Source organism: Eublepharis macularius, chromosome 9, assembly GCF_028583425.1.
Source record: "Eublepharis macularius isolate TG4126 chromosome 9, MPM_Emac_v1.0, whole genome shotgun sequence".
Taxonomy (NCBI): Eukaryota; Metazoa; Chordata; class Lepidosauria; order Squamata; family Eublepharidae; genus Eublepharis; species Eublepharis macularius.
Genome location: NC_072798.1, coordinates 34776067 through 34801336, shown reverse-complemented (window position 1 = coordinate 34801336; position 25270 = coordinate 34776067). Strand labels below are relative to the sequence as shown.

The 25270-nt window shown below is 41.3% G+C and overlaps 1 protein-coding gene across 7 annotated transcripts in view; it reads left to right on the top strand.

The window, feature by feature from the left end:
* RBFOX2 (RNA binding fox-1 homolog 2) overlaps nucleotides 1-25270 on the top strand; it is a 252947-nt gene that overhangs the window by 137117 nt on the left and 90560 nt on the right. For all 7 annotated transcript variants that reach the window (XM_054987901.1, XM_054987899.1, XM_054987900.1 and 4 more), the window contains one exon: nucleotides 20152-20376. In XM_054987901.1, coding sequence (XP_054843876.1) covers nucleotides 20152-20376 — 225 coding nt within the window. The remainder of the gene's footprint in view (nucleotides 1-20151; nucleotides 20377-25270) is intronic.

The following is a 25270-nucleotide window of genomic DNA, read 5'->3' as shown; positions in this document are numbered from 1 at the left end:
TTTTTTTTCTGGAAAACCAGTGCAAGATCCACACTTAGAGATAATAGAAAGCTCTTTTTTAGCTTGCCAAAGATACAGATTTTAAATTGAAACGTTCTCTGCTGCAGCTTATGTTGGTTAACGTTTTTATTGGGATCCCACAAATATTTAGACATCTTTCTCTGAGATCAGATTTGTACTAATGAATGATAACTGTTGGCTGTAGTTGGAACCAACTATCTGCCTGCATTTCTAACTGCTGTACTTGCAATATCAAATAGTTCTGTGGCTACCAAATGAAAAGTACGAACTTTCAAACTACAAAAATCACTGTAAACAGGGAAAGCCAAATGCTGCTGAATGAGTGACACTTTTTAGCCACAGTCCTTATTAACAGCAGCCTCCTTATATAGTCTTAACTGCCTTTCTATCAGTGGGACACTCAAGTTATCTTGAAATCTTCTAAAATGGGTATTCACCCTTACTAACTCAAGTAAAGGCTCGAACATGAGGTCCTAAATTTCGAGTATTCAACACTGAATCTTATATGCAAGCTAAGTTGAAAAGTCAAAGATGGGAGAGGAGGGAAAGGTATAAAGAGCATGATAGCAGATAAGAGCTTGAGAACATGCTAGTAAAGTCTATAGTGCAGATTAGTTGATAAGAAGATATAGAATAAAACGTGGATCAATCCAAAGACTTAGAGAAGGATGATTTAACATACAGTGCTATCCTATGAAGAGTTACTGCAATCTAAACCCATTGATTTAAGTGGGCTTAGCCTGGAGTAATTCTTCATACAATCACACTGATAATGTTGGACAGGAGAGATGACTTGAGCAGTTATTGTATGAGAGTCTCTTCATTTAAATAACTTATCTAAAACTGAGCAGGGCCCCATTCACATATAGGTTACTATTGTGGACACTGCTTCCCTGGTCTGAGGTATCGCAATGTTGAAGTGTGGAACCTCAAATATATAATGAGATCATGTGACCAGGGCCAGTCACATCGATATGGTATTCATAAGCTGTGCTTAGTGTGTAAATTGATACCAAGAGGGACTTCTCGTTTATGCCATCTACCCCCTCACACAGCTTCCCAGGGCTGTCCAGTGAAACCTGAATGATGTGAGGATAGTATTTGTGTTTGAAAGAGTATTAATTCATTTAAAAAACTTGCCATCCTTCCTCCCTGCCATTTCAATTTGCCCAGGCTCTTCATAGAGGGAAGAGGGAAAATACCTGTAGGTATCAACCTATAAAGCAGGGTATAATTTGTGTGGGTAGCACTTACATGTAGGAAATTGTGTGGAAATGAAATATTAATACATATGATCATATATTTTTCTACCTTGCTGTGGTTATATGTGCAAAGAAGCCAATACTGGCCATAGCTTCCCATGGCAGGTACATCATGGATTCACATAGGAAAATAGATCCTTGCAGAGCAGTCTGTGTATAGCTTGAATGTAGATTTTACATGTAGAATGCTAACTGAGTAGGAAATCTGTATTATCTGAAGTCCCAAATATTGTTATTTAGACATTAGTGAAGTGCGCTTTTCTGAAATTGAATGGACTAAGTGGCTTGCAGTCATTATTCTCTGATTATTATAATCTTCTGAATATATTTTGTGTATTTGTGTTTTGTGCATTTCTGTGCCTTGTTTTAACTGCTTCTCTTCTTTTTTGTTTGTACAGATTTATACTAATTGTGGAGTAAAAAATGAAAGTTAGGGAGAAGGCTATACGCACTGGGATAAACATGTTTGATTAGTATTTCTTCAAAATCCCCCAGAATACAAGGAATGGAAATGTTTTTGAAAGCCATGTTTGAGATTACTTTACTGAGAATGATTTCTGTTTGGAGTAGAGTAGTGAGCGTGTGCATGTGTGTTTGTGTGTGTGTGTTCTGTGCCAGTCTTTCTGTAGTAGCCTTTGAGAATTCTAACAGTGCCATCCTAAACAAAATTGCACCCTTCTAAACCTGCTGATTTCAGTGGACAAGAATTGCACTGTGTTCCTGTGTTTGACGTGTTAAACGAAGTGACATATTGACACATAGGTCACATTGACAAAATGACGTGAGGCAATTTGGCAAAATGTGGCTAGATGAGTGGTAGAGACAACACAACAGATGGGTTTTTGTTTGGCCTTTTTATAAGGAAACAGGATTTGCTATCCTTTCGCCAGGCTTGCAAGACAAGAGACGTTCCGCCAGGCATATGGTTGAGGCTGGGCTAGGCCTCTGCTGACCAGTAGAAGGAGGAAGTGGTTGATTAAACCTCATAGTAGATCTGTTCACCATCCTGTTTTCAACTGCTTCAACTGCTGCTGACTATTGCACCCAAAGTGAAGCCAAATAAGTAGCCGAGCAGCAACTGCCACCATCTTGGATACTGTAATAGTTTTGTTAACAAACTGGTTTTAAAATTGTTACAGTATTTTAATGTTGTGCAAAATTGTATGAAATTATGCTTTTATTGTGTTTTAAATGATGTGATTTCCCCTGAGCCTGCTTGTGGGGAGGGTGGAATAAAAGTCTAATAATAAACAAATAAAATTATTTTATTTATTTAAACTTACTCGACTTTTTGTAAAGTCAGGACTCATGTAACATGAGTCTAGATTGAAGCTGAAATGTCACTTGTTTAAAAATACAGCTTTACACCAGAATGGATTGTGCATTCTTCTAATCAATACATGGACAATTGGTTTAGAGAACTTTGAGGAGTGACCTGCAGTGCAATAGTGGTTGCCTGAACTACTTATATGTACCTAAGAAATGATGAATGATTAGTATTAATCAGTAAAACCATTAAATAGCCAACAGATAGCAGTGAAAATCCCGTCGATGTTTAAATGTAAACATTATTCCTTTGAACAGACTATAGAGGAATGTAATGATTTCAACAGTAAAATGCTCATTAAGGAAAACTAACTTGTCATGTATCTTGCCATACTTCTGTACAGTCCAGCATAAACTTTAGAAGAAAAGAACTGGTGATAGGCATATAATTGATATGGTTAAATGAGACATTTGAGTTTGAGTACCATTCTAGATGCAATTTCAAATAAATGCTAGAATGCATGGCATAGAGGCATGATTATTTTTAATTTTGTTTAAATATTCTGCTATAGAAAGAAAGAAAAGTGATATATTAGATCATCATTTTTTGTTATATGTATGTTTGACATTGCATACGAGAAATTTTTGTTTAAAAGTATGAGCAAATTACTTCAGTATTTAATTTCTTATTTGAAAGTATATTTTCATAGTCACCTACCTAGTTCTCCCCCCTACTACGTGTCTGATATGAGTTTTTAAAATCCTGCTGTTCCTCATGACTCAAGCTATCTTGCGTCGTAGTTAAAACATTACCATCAAAAACCAATTGAATAAAACCACAGATATGTCCCCCCCTATGGTTTCAGATTGTGATTACTGGTTCACTGTATGTCTCCAATGTATGTGAGTGTGTGTCCACTAATGGTCCCTGTTCAGGCTGCCACTGGTGTTGGATATACAGTCTTCTCTGGCTTCTCAGTTCCCTTGAACACCTTCAGTTGTTCCACTTTGTGGAGCCTTGCCTCTAACATTGATATCAGCTTCCTCCCCACCTCTTCATAGCTCCTGTTTGGTGTTCCAGAGCATCTGTTGGCTTTGGAAGCTTTTCTCATGTATATATCTTTTTCCTGTGCTGCAACTTCTTGCATGCCTTCACTAGATAGGATGAGAAAGGGAAATCCTTGTTGAGTAATGCATATTGCCCACAGGAAAGCTCCTTGGTAGTAATGTTAAGCTACAGTAGCATAGGGAATAGAGATGGGCATGAACCACAAAAAAACCAAACGATGAGGTTCGTGGTTTGTGGGTTTTCACGAACCAGGAACCATGAACTGGGGCCAGTTTACGAACCAGTTCGTGGTTCGGGGGGTTTAAATGCCCTTTTCCAGCCACTTAGCAGCGGCAGGGAAAGAGGTATTTGACAGTTTAAAGGGCCCTTTCTTGCCTTGCAAGCGGCAGGTCCCTTTAAACTATGAGCTGGCAGGCGGCAGGGAAGATCCCTGCTTGCTGCCTGCCACCCGATAGTTTAAAGGGACCTGCCGCTCGCAAGCCGCAGGGCCCTTTAAACTGCCCAAACCCCAGCTCCAGCCCCACACTTACTTTGCCCTGCGGGCCCACGGCGTCCTCCCCCTACTCCTGCGAGGGGCGGGAAGGCCATTTTTGCTGCAGGGAGGTGGCGGAGGCCCAAAATGGCCTTCCCACAGCCTCTCTGCCCATCAAATGGCCACAGTGGCTGCCATTTGAGGGGCGGGAAGGCCATTTCGGCCTCCTCCGCCACCCTGCAGGCCCACGCAGCAGCGGAAGAGGCCAAAAACAGCCTTCCTGCCCCTTGTGGGAGGAGGGGGAGGATGCTGCAGGCCCGCAGGGCAAGGTAAGTGTGGGGGTGGGGGCTGGGGTTTAGGCAGTTTAAAAGGTCCTGCGGCTTGCAAGTGGCAGGTCCCTTTAAATTATCAGCTGGCAAGCGGCAAGGTGGGATCCCCCCCTGCCGCCTGCCAGCTGATATTTTAAAGGGACCTGCCGCTTGCAAGCCGCAAGAAAAGTTTATATGGCCATTTCCCCAGGGCCATATTTAAACTGCCCCTTTACGACCCGAACAAACCAGTAGACCAGTACGTGGAAGTTTGTGGAAATGAGCTTCCACGAACCACTGGTTCACGACCCACGAACCAACCTGGTTTGTGCATTTTTTTGGATCGTAATTCGATTCGTGCCCATCTCTAATAGGGACTTCTGCCAGTATTGCTGCAATATACTTTATTACGTGGCTACCCTTTGTGCTGAGTTGGCAAGTGCAGCATGCTGCTGCTTGCCTTCCAGCGAACACTGGGTCAGTTGTATTGGCTGCCTTTCGTGTTCAAGGCCCATTTCAAGAATCTGTCTTGAAGTTCTTCACAGCCTGTGATCTGTATACTTTACAAACTACCTCTCCTGACATGAGTCCTCCATGGCATTTGTATTCCACAGGATTGGCCATGCTCTAAGTTTTTTTGATGTATGAAGTCTGAATTTCAACTGCAAAGACAAGTTTTTACCTTAATAACTCCAAGGTGATGGAGTCAATCTCCTGAGGAGGTCCAGGGCTCTTCTATCACTGCCATCTGGGTGGATTGTAAAATTATCTTATTTTAGAAGGCTGTTTGCTGATCCCTCCCTTGCTTCTTGGGTAGCACTTCATGTTCTATCAGTGTTGCTGATCTTATATTATTATTTCTTTTTGTCTTTCTATGAACAGCCATGAGCTGTGGAATGGCAACATATATGTATATTAAATACAGTCCCTGGTGATATTTATCTAGGGTAAAGGGCCTCCCTCCTGGATTCTCCTCTCTCTGCAGGGAAAAAGATATTTAGTGAAATTACAGAATTCTGTATTTGTCTGAAAGTCTCCTATTTGAATTCAATGTCCATACTTGATACCTTCTCTCCTTGGTGAGGGAAGAGGTAGACAGAATGTCAAGTCCAAGGCCTGTCTCTGATTTTCTTCCACGCTAAATCCAGAGAGTAAAGAATTTTCTGAGCAGGTTCTTAATACCAGTAGTAGTTTCATTTGCAAGATTTTATTTGTAAACATGAGTTTGTGCAGCTTTATTTTGAAGGGAGATGATTTGTATTGTGTCCTTATCACCCTTACCTGTTGTCTGGGTTTTTGTATGTGTGGAGTACAGTTATTTCTAGGGCATTAGAATTCAGTATATTGGTTTTGCCATTTTTAGAAAATGAAAGGATAACTCAGTGTTACTATTCTGAGTTCCAGTCTGGAAAGAGATGCACAGAATAACAAATGGGTAGAACTTTTTATTCCAGCTTCTGGCAGGTAATGAGAATTCAGGTAGCCTCATTACCTCTTCCCTTGATACTAAGCAGAGCAACCAAAGCCCCATATAGAGATAAAAATAAGTTAAAATGTGCTGTTAAAGGCTATGTAGAAGACTTGAATTTGACATTAAGTGCACCTCTGGGCGTTTCTAGTTTGTACTGGAAGAAGACTTATGTGGAACAGCCAGTACTTTTCAGCTCTACTTTTTTCATCTAAGAGTTGTTGAAAAAATGAATTAAAATAACATGTTAGTAGCATGGTGTGACGTATTTTCTTTTATAAAATGGGAGTTGCTATAGTGTAGGTGGTTGACGATTGTCTTAATATGGCAGAACAGTTACTATACTATATTATAGGGGCAGACTTAAGACTGTGGATAAAGGTAGATGGAGGTAATAAGGGAGAAACCAGCCAGGCTGTTAAATTTGGAAACTGCTGTTTAGAACCAAGTTAATCAATAAAAAGGGCAACCTTGGCATCTCTTGAGTATTGACTCATCTTTTACAACATTGATATACCATGGTGCAACCCTGGGAGGATGGGTCTCCTGGTTGTGGGGACATCACAGTTGATTATCACATTCTTCTGTAATTTGTGAGCGCACAGAATTGGAGATCTCATTCAGACACTGAAAAATCAGATGATAATGGTGGCCTTAATTTAAAGTGAATTTATATACCATATATTGGTAAAAGCCTTTAAAATGTTTGAGGAATTTCGGATAAACTACTGTGAGGATCTGAAGTGATTATTTTTTGAAGTGATTATTTTTTTAAAAATAAATATTTTTTAAAATCCTGTTCTTCAATGGTGGTAGCATGGGGCGGGGGGGGGGGGACCTGGACTTCCCTTGGGACCATTTTGTTATGTTCAGCTCTTGCCAGTGGTTTTCTTGATTTTATTTTATATTTATATCCTGCTTTTCCTTTCTGCCTAGACAAGGGCATATGGTATAGTAGTATTTCATGCAGCCCTGTTTAACCCACTTGTTTCTGCCTATTTTTCAGGATGGGGCTAGGTCAGTGATGGCGAACCTTTTTGAGCCCGAGTGCCCAAACTGCAACACAAAACCAGCTTGCTTATTTCAAAGTGCCAGCACTGCAATTAAACCTGAATACTGAGGTTTTAGTTAAGAAAAAACAACTCATACAGTTGTCCCAACTAATTAACATCTCTCTCTCTCTCTCTCTCTCTCTCTCTCTCTCTCTCTCACTCACTCACTCACTCACTCACTCACTCACTCACTCACTCAAGAGCCACGACTGAAAGTAAAGCAAGTTAAATCAAAGCAGCTTACTCTTCTTTAGAAAGCCAGCCCCAGCAGCCTTGCCGCTCCCTCCACTTCCTGCTGCTAAAGAGACTGGCAGCAGGGAGGCAACCTTGAGGAATCACGTGGGCAGGGCCCAAAACCCGTGTGATCTCTGCTTAGAGCTACTGGAACGCCGTTGCAGGCGTTCCCCCTCCAAATGAGCCCTGGACCTAGCGATCGGCGACTTGGCTCACGTGCCCACAGAGAGGGCTCTGCGTGCCAGCTGTGGCACACATGTCATAGGTTCGCCATCGCTTGGCTAGGTTAAGTAAACCCTGACTATTCCTTGACTTTTTTTTTTTTGGTAAAGAGATAGAGCCAATATGGTGAAGTAGTTAGATTACTGAGCCTAGATGTGATAAATTCACGTTAAAACTCCCTTTGGTTATGCAGCTCACAAGGTAGCCCTGAACACATCACTTATATTTTAGGATGAACATGATGAAATGATGTGTTACATAAGGTTGTGCTAAATTATCTCCGCTCTCCCTATAAGCATATTTACCAATGTTGTGATATCAGGGGTCTACATCCCCTGTTTTTGGTCACCACCAGCTCCTTCCTTCCACAGAGTCCTGGGGATCCCTCGCTTTATGCTGGGCTTTTGCAGAAGAAAAGCAGCAGGTGTACTCCTACTGCTCACTTCTTTCCCTAGTGAGTTGGTTCATATCAGATGTTTGGGAAACCAGAAAGGACTCCCACTTCTTGCCTAGCTTGAATCCCCACTCTGCCGTGGAAGCTTGCTGGGTGACCCTGAGGCAGTTACACACATTCAGACTAACCTACCTCACAGGATTGTTGAGAGGATAAAATGGAGGAGAGGAGAACAATGTGATCTGCTTTGGGTCCCCATTGGGGAGAAAGGCATGGGTATAAATGAAGTAAATGAATGAAATGAGCTCTCTAGACAGACAGACAGAGGAAAATTGGGGGCTCCCATATTCATGGGAAGTTTTAGGTGTGTGTGATTGTATGTGATAACCAGACACTGTGCCCCATCTCTACAAAGTTCTAGAAATTTTTTTTCTGAAGGAGGGTCTGAAGGGAATTGGATTCTGGGAGTGTAGCCAGTCAAGATGCTTCCAGAGTTAACTTTATGAAATGAGTAGTATGCTACAAAACATAAAATTAATTATGTAAAAGGCATGCTAAAGACAGATTTCCTGGTTTAAAATGTGCAGTGTGTATTCTTTTAGCCTTGTGAGTATGTTTTTTTGCAGGGGAAGAGAGTTTCTAATAGCATAAATATGGGAGGGAGAGCTAATTCAATGCTTCCCTAAAGGTGATGATTGCTGTGAGTCCAATCATTTTGTTGCCTCTGCTCCTGCAGTGTGGGGTGGGCAAAGGAGACAAGGTTGTCTCATTCTTCCTTCTGTGTATTATCTTTTGTGCTGTTTGGAATAAAGCTACCCTGCTCAAAAATGGTTGAACTTCTCAGATGCCTTATGGAAGCTTGAGGAAGGAGGGGGGCTGGTACAAAGAGCGGTCATGGCCCTCCAGTACTAGTCTTTGCTTTTATCCTAATAGAGTTCTCATCGGGATGACTGTGTTCTGAAATATTTATTGGCCTGTTTAAATATTAAATGGCATGAAGGCAGTACAGAATGATGGTAATCCTGGTGCCTCAGGGGATAGATGGTCTGCATGTTGGCTGTTTTTTCAGTAATAATAAACACACTTTACTGTTTTTTCCTCCTCCTGTTACCATCAAAGTAAAGAATTTCCTATCAATCCATTTGTGCCATCTCTGTTTTAGCATCTCTGGTGGCTGATGGATAATGTAGCTTGCTTCCAAGACTGTGTCCTGGGGTGTGTTGTTGATTCATTCCTCTTGGCTGTGAGGCCTGGCTCCTACTGATTCAGTGGTAGTTATATGGGTAGGCAAAAATGGAGATAAGAGGCTTTGTTTTTTCAAAGGCAGAACAAGGTGAGGCATCAGTAGAGGTTGATTGCAGTAAGCCCCTTTGTTACAGAGGTGAAGATGGAGGCCTGACTTGAAATCTCTTATCAGACTTAATCCTGTAGTGACTTCTGCTCTGTTAGAGAGGTGTATCACAATAATACATGGTTTGGAAGTATCAACCTTGTTTTCCAGTGTCTGTAACTTTGACCTTTTAGTGTATATGTGATGTATTTACTGGGAAAAACTTGATTTATAAGTAGTTTTGAAGGATAGCTGAGGGAGCTTTTGGGGCTTCGCATAGAAATTAGTCTTGGAGAAAGCTGCAGTATCATTGCCACAAAAGCTGCGAACTGTGATAGGTATGACAAAGAAATTAGGTGACCCTTACAAGCAGACATTAAACCACTTTGAATATGCATCTTTTTTGAGAATTTGAATCAGGTTTAATGAGCAGGATTGTTAAATTTAACCGCTTCATTTATTTTGAATCAGTTTTTTCTTGCAAAGACAGGGCTGAATAATTTTCTGTGGGGAGGCTTTCCTTGGGATGCTTTAAAGGTCTTTCTTCCACACTAGCCATGTGCACAGGCAAAGAAGTTTCCTAAGTGGGAAACTGATTCTGGTATTTGATCTTCACTAGCAATAGCTCTGATACAGAAGGAAACTCCATGTAAGATACTAGATATGAATGTAGTTCCTGTAGTTCCAGGGATAAACATTAGAAAACAGGTTTGGAAAGAAGTTATGCTTCTATAGACTTCCCCTCAGGATATATGAAATAGGTGTTTTTTTTTAAAAAAAAACTTCTCAGGACAAGTAGCTGTTACTGAAAGAAGTAAAAAAGGCTATGATGAAACCACTGTAGATGTCAGGCAGATGTGGAAGCTTAGTCCCTACATTTTTGTGTGTATGAAGAGACAGCAATCACAGCTATCCTGCACTTGTCTATCCTTCCATTGCCACCTATGACAAATTTACATACTGTTGTTTCCAGTTAACTGCGTATAAGGAAGTAGAGTGATTGCATTGGCTTAGTTTAACTCCTGTGATCCAATTTGCTTTGTGCCATGTTCATGTTCTTGCTGTCTTTGTGTATGTAGCTTGCAGCAGCAATAACTTTAGGAATAAAGGATTTAGAACACAAATGAAGACTTTGAGAGGAGTGAGGCTTTCTGTAAAATATAACGTCTCATACCCATCCACCCAACAGAGGAAACCAAATAATGTCCGTCTGTCTACAGTTCCGGCTCACTATGCTCCTTCAAGCTCTGCGCTCTCTTCCAAGACCTTCAGAACGCTTACCAATTGAATCCAGATGCTTTTTTTTCTTTCTCAAAATACCCTGCTCTTTCCACTTCCCATTTTAGCTGGCTGCTGATGTAGGTTTCTGCTTTCTCCTTGTTTCTCATTTGGAATTGTTGGCTTGAAGGGTGGGAAGATCGGAGAACAATGTTTTCTGGTCCAAGCAATATGGGAGGGAGTGAATTGGTCTTTGTTATTTAAGCAGCACAGCAGATTTTCCAGTATAAGCAGTTTTTACTCCTGATTCCTAAAGAAAGCAGAGAATCCTAAATGGAATCAGCAGCATGAAACATGTGGTAGAGATGGAGTTTTGAATTCTGTTCGTGCTGTATAATATTTCTTATTAATAATATCACTTTAGATTTTTATCTAAACCTGGTTTGGAGACACTAAGTATTGCTAGATTTTGCACTGGAGGCTATTCAGTAATTTTTTTTTTGTATCACAGAATGCAGATTGTCCATATAATCTTTTGATTTACTGCCCCAGTCTTGCCTTGTGGAGATCATTTCAGAAGAAGTTTTGCTTTTTGTCAAACTGTCTAAGACTCTGTGATAAAGCAGAATAATGAAAATGGTGTATCCCTGGTAGAGATTTATATAAAGTTGAGAAGTGTTTAGCTGAGCTACAGCCTGGAGGTATGGCAGACCCTGGCCTCTAATTTTACTTACTTACTTACTTACTTACTTAAGTTATTTATAGTCTCCTTTTCTCACAGGGACCCAAGATGGATTACAATCACAGCTGAGGCATTCAACAAACAATACAATACACTATAGATTGCAGAAATTTGAAAATAAGCAGAAATCTGTTACAGAGCTGAAAACATGTTGAAACAAACATAAGGAATTTGACATGACATAAATTACCATAACACGCAGTGCACAGTAGTATAGTCTATGATCCCTGTCCTTTTTTTGAAACATCTCTCTGAAACATTTCCTTACAGCACAACCCTGATAACCTGTGTAAGAAAGCCCTCCAGAATAATTCGGTTTTGCATAGTTTGCAGAATGCCAAGGACATGGGAGCTTTCTTGACCTCTTCAGGCAGACTGTTTCATATGTTGGGGGCTACTACAGAATATGCATGTTTATGGGCCGCTGTTGATTTTGCCCGACTGCAGGATGGCAGCTGCAGAAGGCCATGATCAGATGAGCCATAGAGAGGTGTTCCCATAGATATGAGGGACCAGGGCTATGAAGGGATTTGTATAAGGTAGCCAAAACCTTAAACTGAGTTAAGTAACTGATGGGTAGTCAATGGAGTGACTGCAAAATGGGAATGATATATGTGCTCCACCTAGCTGCTGATAATAACTGAGTTGCAGCACTCTGCACCAGCTGGAGTCTCTTGAGTTGGCTCTATATACTGCATTACTGGAGTCAGGTCTTGGTGTTATCATGCCACAGATCCAGGTGGCCAGATTGGCAGTGTCAAAAGTAGGAGGTAATCCTTCAGCCTAGACTGAGTTTATGAAAGGTATTTTTTGCAGCGGCATTCACTTGCTTCTATAGTGGCAGTGGTGATTCCATTATAACCCCATGGCTCTTAATGAAGTCTGCAAGGGGCAGCAGAATGCCAGTGAAAATGGGGAAGCAAAATGTCCTTTAATATCTCTGCCTTCCCAACCAGCATGACTTCTGTCTTGGTTCTCTTTCCGTTTGTTCACTTACAGCCATTTGACCATAGCTGTCAGGCAGCAACTCAAGACTTCTACTGCATCACCAGGGGATTTGGATAGCAAGATATAAAGTTGGGTGTCATCTACATCTTGATGACATCTAGTTCCATACCTATGAATGATTTCTTATAAAGGCTTTACATCGAGGTTGAATAACATGGAGAATAAGATTACAACCTTTGGAACCCTGCAAGATAAGTTTGAATAGACAGAAATTTCATAGAGCAGGAGATAGCACTGATTCACATGCATCTTCCCCTCTGCTTAATTCATACTGTAAACTTTTAGTCAGGGACCATGCTGCTATTCTGCACTGTACAGTGTATTAGCACACTGCTGGAGTTGAATGAGGAATAGTAGCAGCTTTAGTCAAGTGGGTAGTTTTATCCCTTGTGTTAGGAAATGTTAGAAAATGAAGCTTTGCTCCTAATTCAAATTAAATAGTGCCATAAGATGGAAAGTCTATTTAGCTTCAAGGGTGTGCACATGTTTAGATATCCCTGACCGTAAATGGAACCTGATATTTTTATATAGAAGTAGTGGTGGAGAATGGTGGGGATAATGATACCTTGGGAGAAAAGGGATCGCCTTTCTCTTTTTACTCCAGTTGTTTTAGTAGCTTCCTTCTGCTATAGTATGGGTAATTCCAATAACGACTACTTTTGCAGATGGCTGCTATGTGAAAGAAAGTAGGGAGACGATTAGATGTGCTCGTGCGTTTATGATGGTGACTTGATACACAAACCTTTGGTGTGGTACTAATACAGTGATGTAATTAATTCTGCTGGACCCTAAAGGTCAACACAGTGAAATGACATCTGTCAAGGGCAAAGTAACTGTGCCATATAGGATATTTCATAGCCTAGCTCATATGCCTTGGAAGGTGATGACACTTCTGTATTTAAATACTGGCGCAACATTATTGGTAGTGTAGTCATAGAGAGAAGGCATCTGTTGGGTCCAAATAACTTTTCCTCACCAAAATACATTGTTTTATTTATTTGCATTTACTCATTTTTGTTTGTTTTTGCTCTGTGCTGTTCAGAGTTTTGATTTCAGAATCGTCAATTCCCCCCACTCTAAAAACAGCAATCTCTAAAATATTTAAAATCAAACTTGAAGGTCAGAGCTAAATGGTCTACTTTGGAATTCTAGGTGCCTATGAATGCTGGAGATATTGATGTGGAGAGAAGGTTAATGAATTTCTATTTCCAGATTGACTTGTGAAAGACAGTATATGATAATTCACATATGCAGTACTGAATGCTAGTTCTTCACGGTCCCATTACTTTATGCATTTCTTGAGGGGAACTAGAATTTAGCACAATTATTTTAACTTTCGTTTGTTGGCTGGTAAAAGAAAACACAGATCCAAATCACTAAAATATCACAGACTGTGTAAACTGCAGAACACCAATAAGGTACGTTTATGCCAATTTGCTCCAGTTGAATCCCACATCCAGTTTTAAATTTTTTTAGTGCAGAATTATGTGCAGAGAGCCACTTTGGTGTAGTGGTTAAGAGCGCAGGACTCTAATCTGGAGAGTCAGGTTTGATTCCCCACTCCTCCACTTGAAGCCAGCTGGGTGACCTTGGGCTAGTCACAACTCTCTGGAGCTCTCTCAGCCCCACTCACCTCACAGGGTGTTTGTTGTGGGGATAATAATGGCATACTTTGTAAACCTCTCTTGAGTGGGCATTAAGTTGTCCTGAAGGGTGGTATATAAATCAAATGTTGTTGTTGTTGTTGTTTATTTTTGTTGTTGTTATTTATTATTATTTCCAAGCACAGAATTCTAGCCTTCTTTCGAGGCAGGCCGATGCTGTTCAGGCAGTGTTCAGCATTGCCTGAACAGCATTGCTGTTCAGGCAATGCTTCTATTTCAGGAGTAGAGGCACGCCTGGTATAAATGAGCAGAGGTGACCCCAGTGCATTTGGTCATGCGATTCTTACCTGTTTTATGACTTTGGGCATATTCTATTACTTAATATTCATAGATAGCTTTATTACTTACAATTCTGTTAAGTGAGAAGTCAAAGAAAAGAAAAAAGAGGAATAACTGATTGGGTGAAATCCTAACTTGATTGACATCCAACTGCAGAGTTCCCATTTATGTTGTAATAGTCAAGATTAAAGTGTGTTAATATATTATATAGGTCATGTCAATTTGCTTATATTTCAGCATTGTTTCAGCTCTATCAGATTCCGGCTTATTTCAGATGCTTATTATATTGTTTATTGAATGTATTTATTGAATTTCCCACCCATTGATCTTTTTGACTTACACTGTGTCATCTGCCTTGAGTCTCAGTGAGAAAGATGAACTATATATAAAATAAATAAAATTAAAAAGTAAATATAAGGGACAAAACAGATCTCTGACTGGAAAGGAATAGTATTTTTAATTCACCATTATCAGATAACATAATTGTCCATCCTTAAATGAAACTTTTCTAATATTAGATGTATGACTAGATCTTCCAGTAATTTTGCAAACATATACCCTCATCCACCTCTAATATACATTCTTCTAGCTGTAAGAAATTGTGCGTCCATATAAGATTACATGGTTTTAAGATGACATTTCTATTTCTTTTGTCTTATACCTATAGTTGAATTCTTCTCCCTGCCCAACCTTTGTTGCTCTACTTTGTATGTTAATTTGAGCTGCAGCAACTAATATAGATTCATAGATTCAAGATGTGGATATTTATTTCTCTGTTAATTAGAATGGAATGTGAAAATCCTGTCTGTGTGGGGAGACAGGCAGAAGCAACATGTATACATTCAGAGTGAGAGGAAAAAATGTATAGTGGGCACCTCCACAAAATGGCTGTCATGGGGGAGCCTTTACTTTTCCTGTTAATTTCTTAATGCATGTTTTCACCAGGGCAATCAAATCAATTTCTGCCCAATAACCAGGCCTGAACCAAATTGGAATGGATCCAAATAATCTGCTTAATTCAGGAATCCATGAAGCTGCCCAGCCATCGCTCATTCAATCACCTTGCTCAGGAATGGTACATTTGAGACTGGACGGTAGTTATTCTAGTCTTCTGGGTCCAAAGTAAGTAAGTTTCTTTAGGAGTGGACTGCTTCAAGGCAGGGGCAACCAACCCATCTGTTAGGTTCCAGGAGACAGTAAATGCTTCCCTATCTGTCAGCCCCTCCCCCCCCCCAAGCAGCCAGGAGGGGCAAGGGTCGTAGAAGCAAGCAATAGGTCTCAGACTTCCAAGAATACTGACTGTATTCTAAGAAAAGCTGAAAGGTATCCCACACCAACAGGACAAATCGGCACCCTGGGACTATCTGATCCTGTCACTGTTAATTTAGAGTCCAAGTTGGAGCAGATGCAACAGATTTTATCCACAAAATCCTTAATAGGAGCATGTTGCAGAGCAGTCCACAATCTCCTGTAGGCTCAACCCCCATCAACTGTGACCTCCAAGAAGAGTTTCAAAGGTATACACTGTGCGGATGCAATGGTGGAGGAGAAATGTTGTTTCTTTGCTGCTCATCAGCAAATATTGTTTCTTTGCTTTAAAATGAACTATATTCCTTGCCCTGTTGGATTCATTTCTCCATTGTCAGTTCAGCTTTCTTCCTTGTGTTTTCATCATCTGCAGCCTGTCAGTAAACCAAAGGTCTGCCTGGCCTCTTAGACCTGAGCAATTAAAACAAAGGGAAAGGGGGAACTTGTGAGCTTAGATGCTTTATATCAGTAGGACTAGCAATTGGAGAGTAGTTATAAGTATTTGAGACTGTAGCAGAAAAACAGCATTCTATAGCAAGTGAACAGATGTTTGTACCCTATAAGGACTGGGATTCAGTAAATAAAACTAATCCTCATTCTGTGGTCTTTTTTATGTATCTGTGGGATACTATAATTGAATATCTTTCCTTCACCTTCTCCTAGCTACAAACATATTTGATTGGGTGACTCCTGTGGGACAATGGCCAGATATTCTAGCATCAGAACAAATTTGGGATTCAGCAGGTATCTGAATGACCTAGCACCAGCTAGAATTTAACATCATTTTATTTCACCCAAACTGAGAGTCACAGGCCCTTTGATAAAAGGATAGAAAGATTTCTTTAGTTTGTGTCAAGCCCTCTTCAGTTTCTGTGCTGCAGAATTACTTAGTGCAGTGATTCCCTTTGGAGAAACACATCAGTGATCCTGTACCTTATGCTAAAGCACTATTTCCTTCCTCTTTGTTAAGTTTTTCAGTATTCCAACATGCTGTGCTGTTTTCAGGTCTGTGAGCAAGCATACTACGTGACGCTTAGCATCTCAATCAGGGAGGCTTTACACAGTATTTTTCTGACAACAAAAAATTTGGCAATACATGAAAGGTACCACCCCTGTATTTTACACTGCTGGTACACAAAGCAATTAATGTAAATGTCGATTTCTATATTTACAGTATAGAAAATGCTCTTAGTTCCTTTCATATAGTACAATCCTCCCCAGCACCGAGTGATCTTTTTGTTGGAAAAAGTAATGAATGAAGCAGTCCTAAGAATATAAATATAGTGGAAACTTTTCAGGCTGGCAATGAGATATCCAGAAATGTTAGGTTTAAATGGAGTGCTGTGCATCTAAGAGCTGATGATATATGTTCAAGAATAAAAATCAAATGGTATAGCCCTCCTAGGAATATATTGGTGCAGAATGCAAGCAAGTGATCATGTGGTTGAATGCACCCCTAAAACTCCACAGCAAGGGACAGGAGAGGCTAAGCCTGTCTCTGATACCTGAAGCTAGAGCTGTCTCTGGTTACTTATGTGAGTGCTTTTTGCTTCCTGCAGTCACTTTCTGCAGCACTACTTGTTGCTTTCCTGAGGGTGGGAATGTCTAATTGAGGTGACTTCTTGGCATGTTTTCTCTCTGCTGTGCTTCAAAATGGGATTGGGGTGGCTCCTTTAGGGATGGCGCAGTTTGGGAGGTTTAGCCAATATTTTGCAAGGATACTCCATGCATGCTCTTTGTTTTTTATGCCTAAGAAAATGTTTTTTAATCTTAATGTTTTGGGCAGAACTCTATGTTTTGAATGAGTTTGGGAGGGTGCCCATGAGGAATCACTGGGGAGGGGAAAATAAATTATTACAGAATCACCACCCCCATAGTGCAGTAGCACATCATCGTTGCTGTTTGAAGTTAGATTAGCTTCTGGCCTGTTTTGAATCTCATCAGTCTAGTGCTGAAGCATAGCTGCTTTAAGTGCCGGATTTGGGGGCAAAAAGAACAGAAAGCTGCTCATCTAATACAAAACCCAAGTGGTACAAACCACAGGAGGACTTTTTTAGACCACATGCTTGAGGGTGCATTGGAAAATTTGTACCTTTAGACAAACATCTCTTGACCTTAAGTTCACATCTTTTTATTCCTGGTGGTGGTAAAAAAAGTGCTGTCATATGGCAACCCCCCCTCTGGTTTTCAAAGCAGGAGGTGGTTTACCATTGCTTGCTTTGAGTAACAACCCTGGATTCCTTCCCATCCAGGTACCAATCAAGGGCATCCCTTCTTAGTTTCCAAGAGCAGGTTAGCCTGAAATCTTAAAAAAAAACTCATATTGGGGTGTTAAAAAAGCCCAAAATGATAAAAGGAGCACCCGTAGTGTTATCCAGATGCTCTCAATAGCTAGGCAAACATAACGGCTCAGCCAGTATTCCAAGCTAGGTTTCTGTCAGTAAAAGGCAGGAGGAAGGGGACAGGGACATTTCCAGGGCTGTTTTGGCTATTGAGGGAGGACTCACTGGGGTCAAGTTCAGAAGCAATCACCAGACAACTTGATACCACATGACTCACCAAGGCCTGGCTACTTACTACTGTTCAACAGCAGCTCCCCTTTCCAAAGGGCCCCCCCCACACACACCCTAACCTACCTCTCGTAGTTGTTAGGATAGTGTGGAGGCAAGGAGAGTGATATAAACTGCTTTGGATCCCCATTGAGGGAAAAGGCAGTATATAAATGAAGTAAATTTAGGTGAAGATGAGGGGCAGATAAAAGGTAAGTTGTTTAGTAGCTTTTAAAGAGAGAAGGATGTTGGGAAAGCATCTGGAGGCTACAAGAAGGAGGGAAACAGGAAGTAGTGTGGGGAAAGAGATGCAGGAAAAAGTGAAGTACCCCCAGCAAGTCCTTATAGATTTTCTACCATGCAGCTGGGCTCAGCTGCACCACACAACTGGGACATGAGGAGGAGGAGGAAAGGGGTAGATAGGGGGACAAAGACGGGTGGGAAGGGGGAAGACAAGAGGATAAACAAAAGTGGATGGGAAGGAGAGGAGGAAGCAGGAATAGGTTATGGGGGCAGGAAAGGGAAAGAGGACATGGTGGGGAAGGGGAAAATGAGACCCCCCTCTAAATTCTTGTGTATCCCCACTTACGATGATCTATTAGGGACTCTGCCTCTTTCACATATAATTCAATGTGATCAGTGGAAGTACTTTTTCTTGGATCCTAATTTATCTCACCCCACCCCCTATACAAACATACCAGACTCTTAATAAGGTTCAACATGGTCACGGGGCTTAGAAGGCTGTAGCTTTCTGGTCTGGGGAGGGGCTCTCTCTCCATATTACTGCAGCCCACTAGAGGCTATTTTCTTTCACTTTCAGTGCTTTTGACATTCCATGCTGCCTTGGAGATCAATAAGCATGCTCACTGATCATTGCAGCATAGAGTAATGTGTGTTAATTTTTCAGCGAACATTTTCTGCATGTTGAGGTTCTTTGGAGGTTAGTAGGCATATCTCTTTAATAGATGTCAAGCATCATACATTGGAAGCAGCATTTGTGGGAAAGTGCTGCTAAAGTCCCATTCTAGCAGCACAGCCATCTCTGTGGGATGCCGTAAATTGGAGGATGAGTATAATTGATTCCTTGTCTGAAAGGAGTGGTGCTCATGACTGGCTGGGGGGAGGGGGAGATAGTGAGCCATGCTCTCAGCTCTGTTCTTCATAACTCCCTTATTTGGGGAAGCATGGAAAGAGTGATGTACACTGGCACCATGATTATATGTTTGGTTTCCATTTGGCATCGTCAAAGCTTTTATTTCTAAAACTTATCCTGCTGTTTAGTCTAAGGGTTTTAGAAGCAGCTTGCAAAACATTTAAAGGATAAAATATGCCATAATGCAAAATATAAATGCTAGTAAAATTAAATAAGAAAATTGGAGAAAATGTTAGTAGTCCACCAAAGGTAATACATTGTATACAGATGTTAAGACCCAGACATCACCTCATCTGACTAAATACTTATCTAAACTGGAAGGGCTTATTGCACCTTCTGAAGATCTAGAGACATTCAACCAGGTGGGCTTCTCTTGGCAGGAGTTCCATAGCGAAGGGTGTCATTTGATATGGCTTTATATTTGATGGCTACATGATGAGATTCAGGTGACAGAACATGGAGGACCTTCTCCAAGGATCTTAGGAAGAGGCATTCCTGAATGCTCTGTGAGCCAAACTAGACACAATGGGATCCATTGGTCATACCTGTAGACATCATTATTTTAAATCCCTTTAAAATGTTGGTGGTATCCACAGTCAGTCTTGTGGACTCTCTTGTGTCTAGTTTGGCCCTGGGACTAGACTATTTAGGACTATGGCCTTTACATTTACCTTTGTCATCAAATTAAAATGGTTTAGTCTACCCCAGTAAATAGAAACCTTTTAAGCTAAGCGCAGATCTGTGTCCTGATATTCCCCCTTTTCACTGCCTGATATCTGTCTTTTTAAAGAGAAAACAGTTATATTATGATATCATGTGGAAGAGCCTAGTATCTCAGCTAAATAGATTGCTTTTCTTCAGTTAAGTAAATAGGATTGTAGATGCCTTTGATCTTGAAACCTTGATCTGATCACTGATTCTACACATTAAACATGCTGGTTTCCAGGAGACATGATTGTTTGCTTCTTCCAGGGATTGTTAACCAATGACTGAGATAAACCTATCTGGATTGAAATAGAATTTTCCGTTGAAAAAATGCTCAGTTTTTATGTTTTTTCATGTTTCTTTGGTGTTATATTAAACATTACTTCTCTCTCTCTCTCTCTCTCTCTCTCTCTCTCTTACTCCTCAGGGTAACCAGGAGCCGACAGCTACTCCTGACACAATGGTCCAGCCATTCACCACAATCCCATTCCCACCTCCCCCACAGAATGGGATCCCCACAGAGTATGGGGTACCCCACACTCAGGACTATGCAGGCCAGACCAGTGAGCACAATCTGACAATCTATGGCAGTACACAGGCACATGGAGAGCAGAACACGAATTCAGCCACCACACAGAATGGATCTCTTACGGTATGCATTGCAAGGCATGAAAGAGTGGAGTTCAGTGTCTCTCCTTTGAGTTGTGATTGCATGTGTGATTAGATGGCACTAATAGAACCTTTTTATATGTCAGAAATTGAATATGAGGTTTGGAAGAAGTGCCTCTTATATCCCAAGCTGTGTTTTTGCTTTCCCTCTACATCCTTGGTAAAAGCTGTGACTGAAGGAGAGATTTCTTCTCAGTCCCTACAGAGAGGAGGTAGACAGGCTTGCCTGAGCTGGTTATACAATTGATGTGAAAAATTGGATTAAGAGGATATACATTAGATGATCAAAAACCATATTTTTCTCCCCCTCCCCATCAATAGCTAATTGACTTGTGCCCAGTGGACTCCAAAGCCTGCTCCACACCTTGGATCCAGATGGATAGCCACCTAAAATGTGCCACCCAAATACAGAAGTGTTCAGACCCTCACCCACCCTGCCTAATGTAAAGCCCTTGCTTTCTGCTGGCTTTTACTGCAATAAGTGAGGCATGATAAGGAAGTATTGATCAGTTTCAAAGGCGCATAGGGAAGCTCATTAGATGATCTAGTTCATGGGTCAAAAATGCCTAAGCCACTTGGGCAAAAGAAATGTGGCCCCAAATTTGATGACCAGGACTGCCAGTTGTAGAGTTATAAAAAAAATAAATGATGGGAATTTTTGGATTTGGAGGGTGGAGTTTATAGGTAGAATATGTTCCTTTTAGTGAAATGTTACAGCAGTGATATTTATTTTAGGGTCATGATTGGGAACCAATAAACATCACAGTGAAAAAGAAGACTCGTGTCTGCAGAATACCCATTTATTGATTGAATATTTTACCTTCTTCATTCTTGTTTACATCATTCTGTAGTTTTGAACTGGGCAACATGCCTGCAGATTATCCAAATGAAAGCTTTATCCACCCGTTAAGCCACTTGTTAAATCTTAACTTCCTAATAAAGAGCATTATAGTAGGAACCTTGGGTGCACAGAGGTGGTTTTAATCTTTTAATGCTTTCAGTTCTCTTATAGCATGGTTGGTTCATAGCCCATTTTTTTTCTCATGATAAGCCTTTCATGTGCACATGAAAGTCTCAATAGGAGGGACTTCATCAGAGTTGCAGTTCAGATTTATATAGAGAGATGTGTAGTGCATAAAAGTTTTGCACGTACAGTTAGTAGCTGACAACGTGGATTGCAACTCTGAAATACAATTGATCTTGCTTAAGCCACAAAATTAGAAGATGTATTTTTCTTGAAAAGAAAAAGGAAAGTATCTTGGCCTCAGAGAAGCACAACTCATGGACACTCAGTAAATTCCTAGCACAATCCTGTGCATATCTGCTCAGAAATAAGTCCCACTAGAATCATAGAGTTGGAAGGGGCTTTATAGACCATCTAGTCCAACCCCCTGCTCAATTCAGGAGCAACCTAAAGCTGTTGGTGCTCATGCTCATCAGGTAAGTGTGCAGAGGATCATACACTTAGTGAAATCCAGGTAAACCTAGAACTGGACAAAGCATGACTGGTAGCATTAAGTCCTGTATAATATCAAACCAGCAAGCGCAACACTGGTTGGCATCTTTTCCATGGAAATATATACGGTCTGCACTGTGACAATGAAAAAAGGAAGTTTGGGGAAATGAAATCAGGATCACTTATATGGAAGTGCGAAACTGCTTGTATGTGCTTATGTTGGTTTCATCTTTGTCCAGACATGTTATTTAATAAACAAGGGTGGGGATGAATAATGTGAGCCATGACCCTAGTCACCAGTTGCTGCAAGCCTCCCATTCCTCTTCCATATTAGGAGCCATTTCCACTGTACTGCAGAAAAGAGCACACTGCATTTCATTTGCTAATACAATCACACAGAAAGCTAGTGGGAGTGAGATTAGGAGTCTTAAACATAGCTGCCAGTGAACTGAACTTGTTAGAGTATTCTCCTAAAGGAGAGATAATGATGAGATGTGTATTTTGGCAGAGTACTATGATGAGCTTTCTGAGAACTTGCAGTGTAAATGAAAAATGCTTTTGGGGTGCTGGGGATGTACTTCTGAGAGTGATAAATTGTTTCCACAAAATTTGACAAGGATCCCTACACACACACGAAAAGGGTACCATTGCTGCTCAAAGATCCAGTCATATGCAAAGATCCAAACATACCCAAGCCAGGCCAAAGTTGTGGTGGTCTCCTGCCTTCTCTTTTTACTTTTCAGGGCTCTTGCTTCATTTTTCTTCTTCTTATATTCTGGTGTCTTCTCCCATTTTCTGCAACTTTTTCTGTTCAATTCTTATTTTTTTGTGTATTTCTTCTTCCTTGCCTGCTAACTCCAGTTATTTCCCCAGTTGTGTGTGTGGGGGGGGGGGTCACCTAGCCCTTGAAAGTACAGAGGAAGCATCACAAACATTTGGGATTGCAGGCTGCAATTCCAAAAATATGCTAAGTTTTATTGTTTCTGTTCTTCTATTTGGTGCAAAATGTGTGCTGAATCTGATAGAGCATACTACAGAGCCCATTGGAAGACCTATGAAGTGGCGATGAGAGCAGCAAAGAAATTTAATTTCTCTGCAAACATTGCGTCAGCTAGTTCACAATCATTCTGTTGTTTAAGGTATCTTGACATATTGACAGGATCCTGGCATCTGTGAAAGCCACTACATGTGCACTGGATCCTTGCCCACCTTGGCTGTTAAAATCATGTAAGGAGCACATAAATGAGCCCTTGAGGTTTATCACAAACCAGTCACTAACTCAGGGTACTTTCCCATAGCCACTCAAGCAGGCAGTTATCCGCCGGCTAATTTAAAAAACATCTGTAGACAAAAATGATGTGGCCAATTATCATTCTTTCTCTAATCTGCCCTTTCTGGGCAAAATGATTGAGATAGCAGCAGCTAACCAAAACCAGGTAGTCTTGGATAACTGTAGTGCTTTGGACCCTTTCCAGTCTGGATTCAGGCTAGGCTGTGGGACAGAGACAACTCTGGTGGGTCTCTTTGCTTGTCTCCGCCTGAACGTAGACAAAGGCCATGCTTCTTTGTTACTCCTCCTCGATCTGCCTGCAGCATTTGATACTGTAGACCACACTAACATTTGATACTGATACTGTAGACCACACTAACTTGTTGAAGATGCAGTAGAGATCTTGGGTTGCTGCTTCACAGCTGTGGTCAAATGGTTGAAAGCAAACAAACTGAAACGGAACCCAGACAAGACACAAGTGATACTGGCAGAGATCTTGAAAGACATTGTGCATCCCACTTTCAGGGGGCTTCAACTTAGCCTTGCAGATTTGGTTAAGAGCCTAGGGATTATACTGGATCCAGAGCTACTGCCAGAAAAGCTAATTAAGGCTACTGAAAAAAAATGCTTTCCACAAACTCATTCTAGCCTGGAAGATGGTCCCTTGCCTCATCGCAGGTGATCTGGCCACCTGGATATATGCCTTCATAACATTTGAGATGTGGCTACTGTAATGTACTATATATAGGTCTCCCCTCTAAGTTAACTCAGAGACTTCAGGTGGTGAAGAATGCTGCAGCTCATTTACTATCAGGAGCTAGTAAGAGCATGCATATTACTCCCCACTCTGTAGTCACTCCATTGGCTACCTATTTGTTACTGGGCACAATTCAAGGAATTGGCTGTCACATACAAAGTTCTTCTCAGCCTTGGTCCATCATATCTTGAGGAGTGCCTCTTTCCCTATGTTCCACTATGGCAGCTTTACTCATCTGAACAGGGTCTTCTGCAGGTGCAACATTGCACATGGGCAAAATCAGCAGCTGCCCTTCCATGTGCATTCTCTGAGGTGGCCTCCACCTTAAGAGATGGTCTACCTCAAGAGGTCAAGAGATCTCCCATTCTCCTGGCTTAGACAACTGTAGTAACCATTTAGTTACCAGTTCATACATTCACGTACAATCTTGTACAGTTGAGGCTTTGGAGCAATGCCTCCTTAGCAGTTCTGTGTTTTAGAATTGCACTGACAGTGCCATGTGGGCAGCTTTAAAGCATGTAAGGGAACTTACCCCTATTGGTAGAGGTCTTGAATGAGATACTTTGTGATGCTAAACAGTTTTGTTGTGTATCTGAACTGTCACAAGAATTGCCCTAGAGCTCTTTTTTTAAAAAAAAAAGGGGGGGAAGGGGAGATCCTTCAGCAGCTGTGGCATCACAGGATGGTAGAACTGCTGTGAGGCTCCTCCCTCACTGGCGCCCCCACCTGATGTCCTTTCCTACCAGCTCTCCAGGCAGGTGTCCTCCAGCCTCAGGTGGGCAGGAAAGGGGATTGCACCACCTTGTTCCTTCTCCTGCCCTGGGAGTAACAGCACACTCCAGCTGCCTCTCCCTGCAAAAATCCTCCTTGGCCTTCACAGGATCCTGCATTTAAAGACCTCCCCTTGCCCCACCTCCCTGGCTCTGCCTCCAGTCTCCACTCAGTCTTCCTGACTGGCCCTGCTCCCATCCTATCCCAGCTGGGTAGACTCTGCAGTCTCCTGGCCCCACCCATTCCATCCCAGCCTAGGGCGGGGCATTTGGTCTGCTCTCTGCCTGGCTTGCCCATGCTGCTTCTGAACCCTCCCCAGTGGCTCCCCTGGCAGCTGGGGGCATGTACCTACCTAGCTTGTGCTGATAGCAACAACGGGGCGGGGGGAAGGCACTGCAGAGTAAACTACCTGAAAATGCAAAGACCAACCACGGACACAATAATATACATTCTTAAAGTGCACCATGCATTAAATATATTCCAATTAATTTAATCTTAAATAAGCTACAATACCAATACTAACACTTAAAGTGCAGGGTGCCTCCGACAGTTAGAATTAATTACACACATAATCAAACAACAATCAGAATAACAGTTATACCATGTTCACATCCACGAATCTC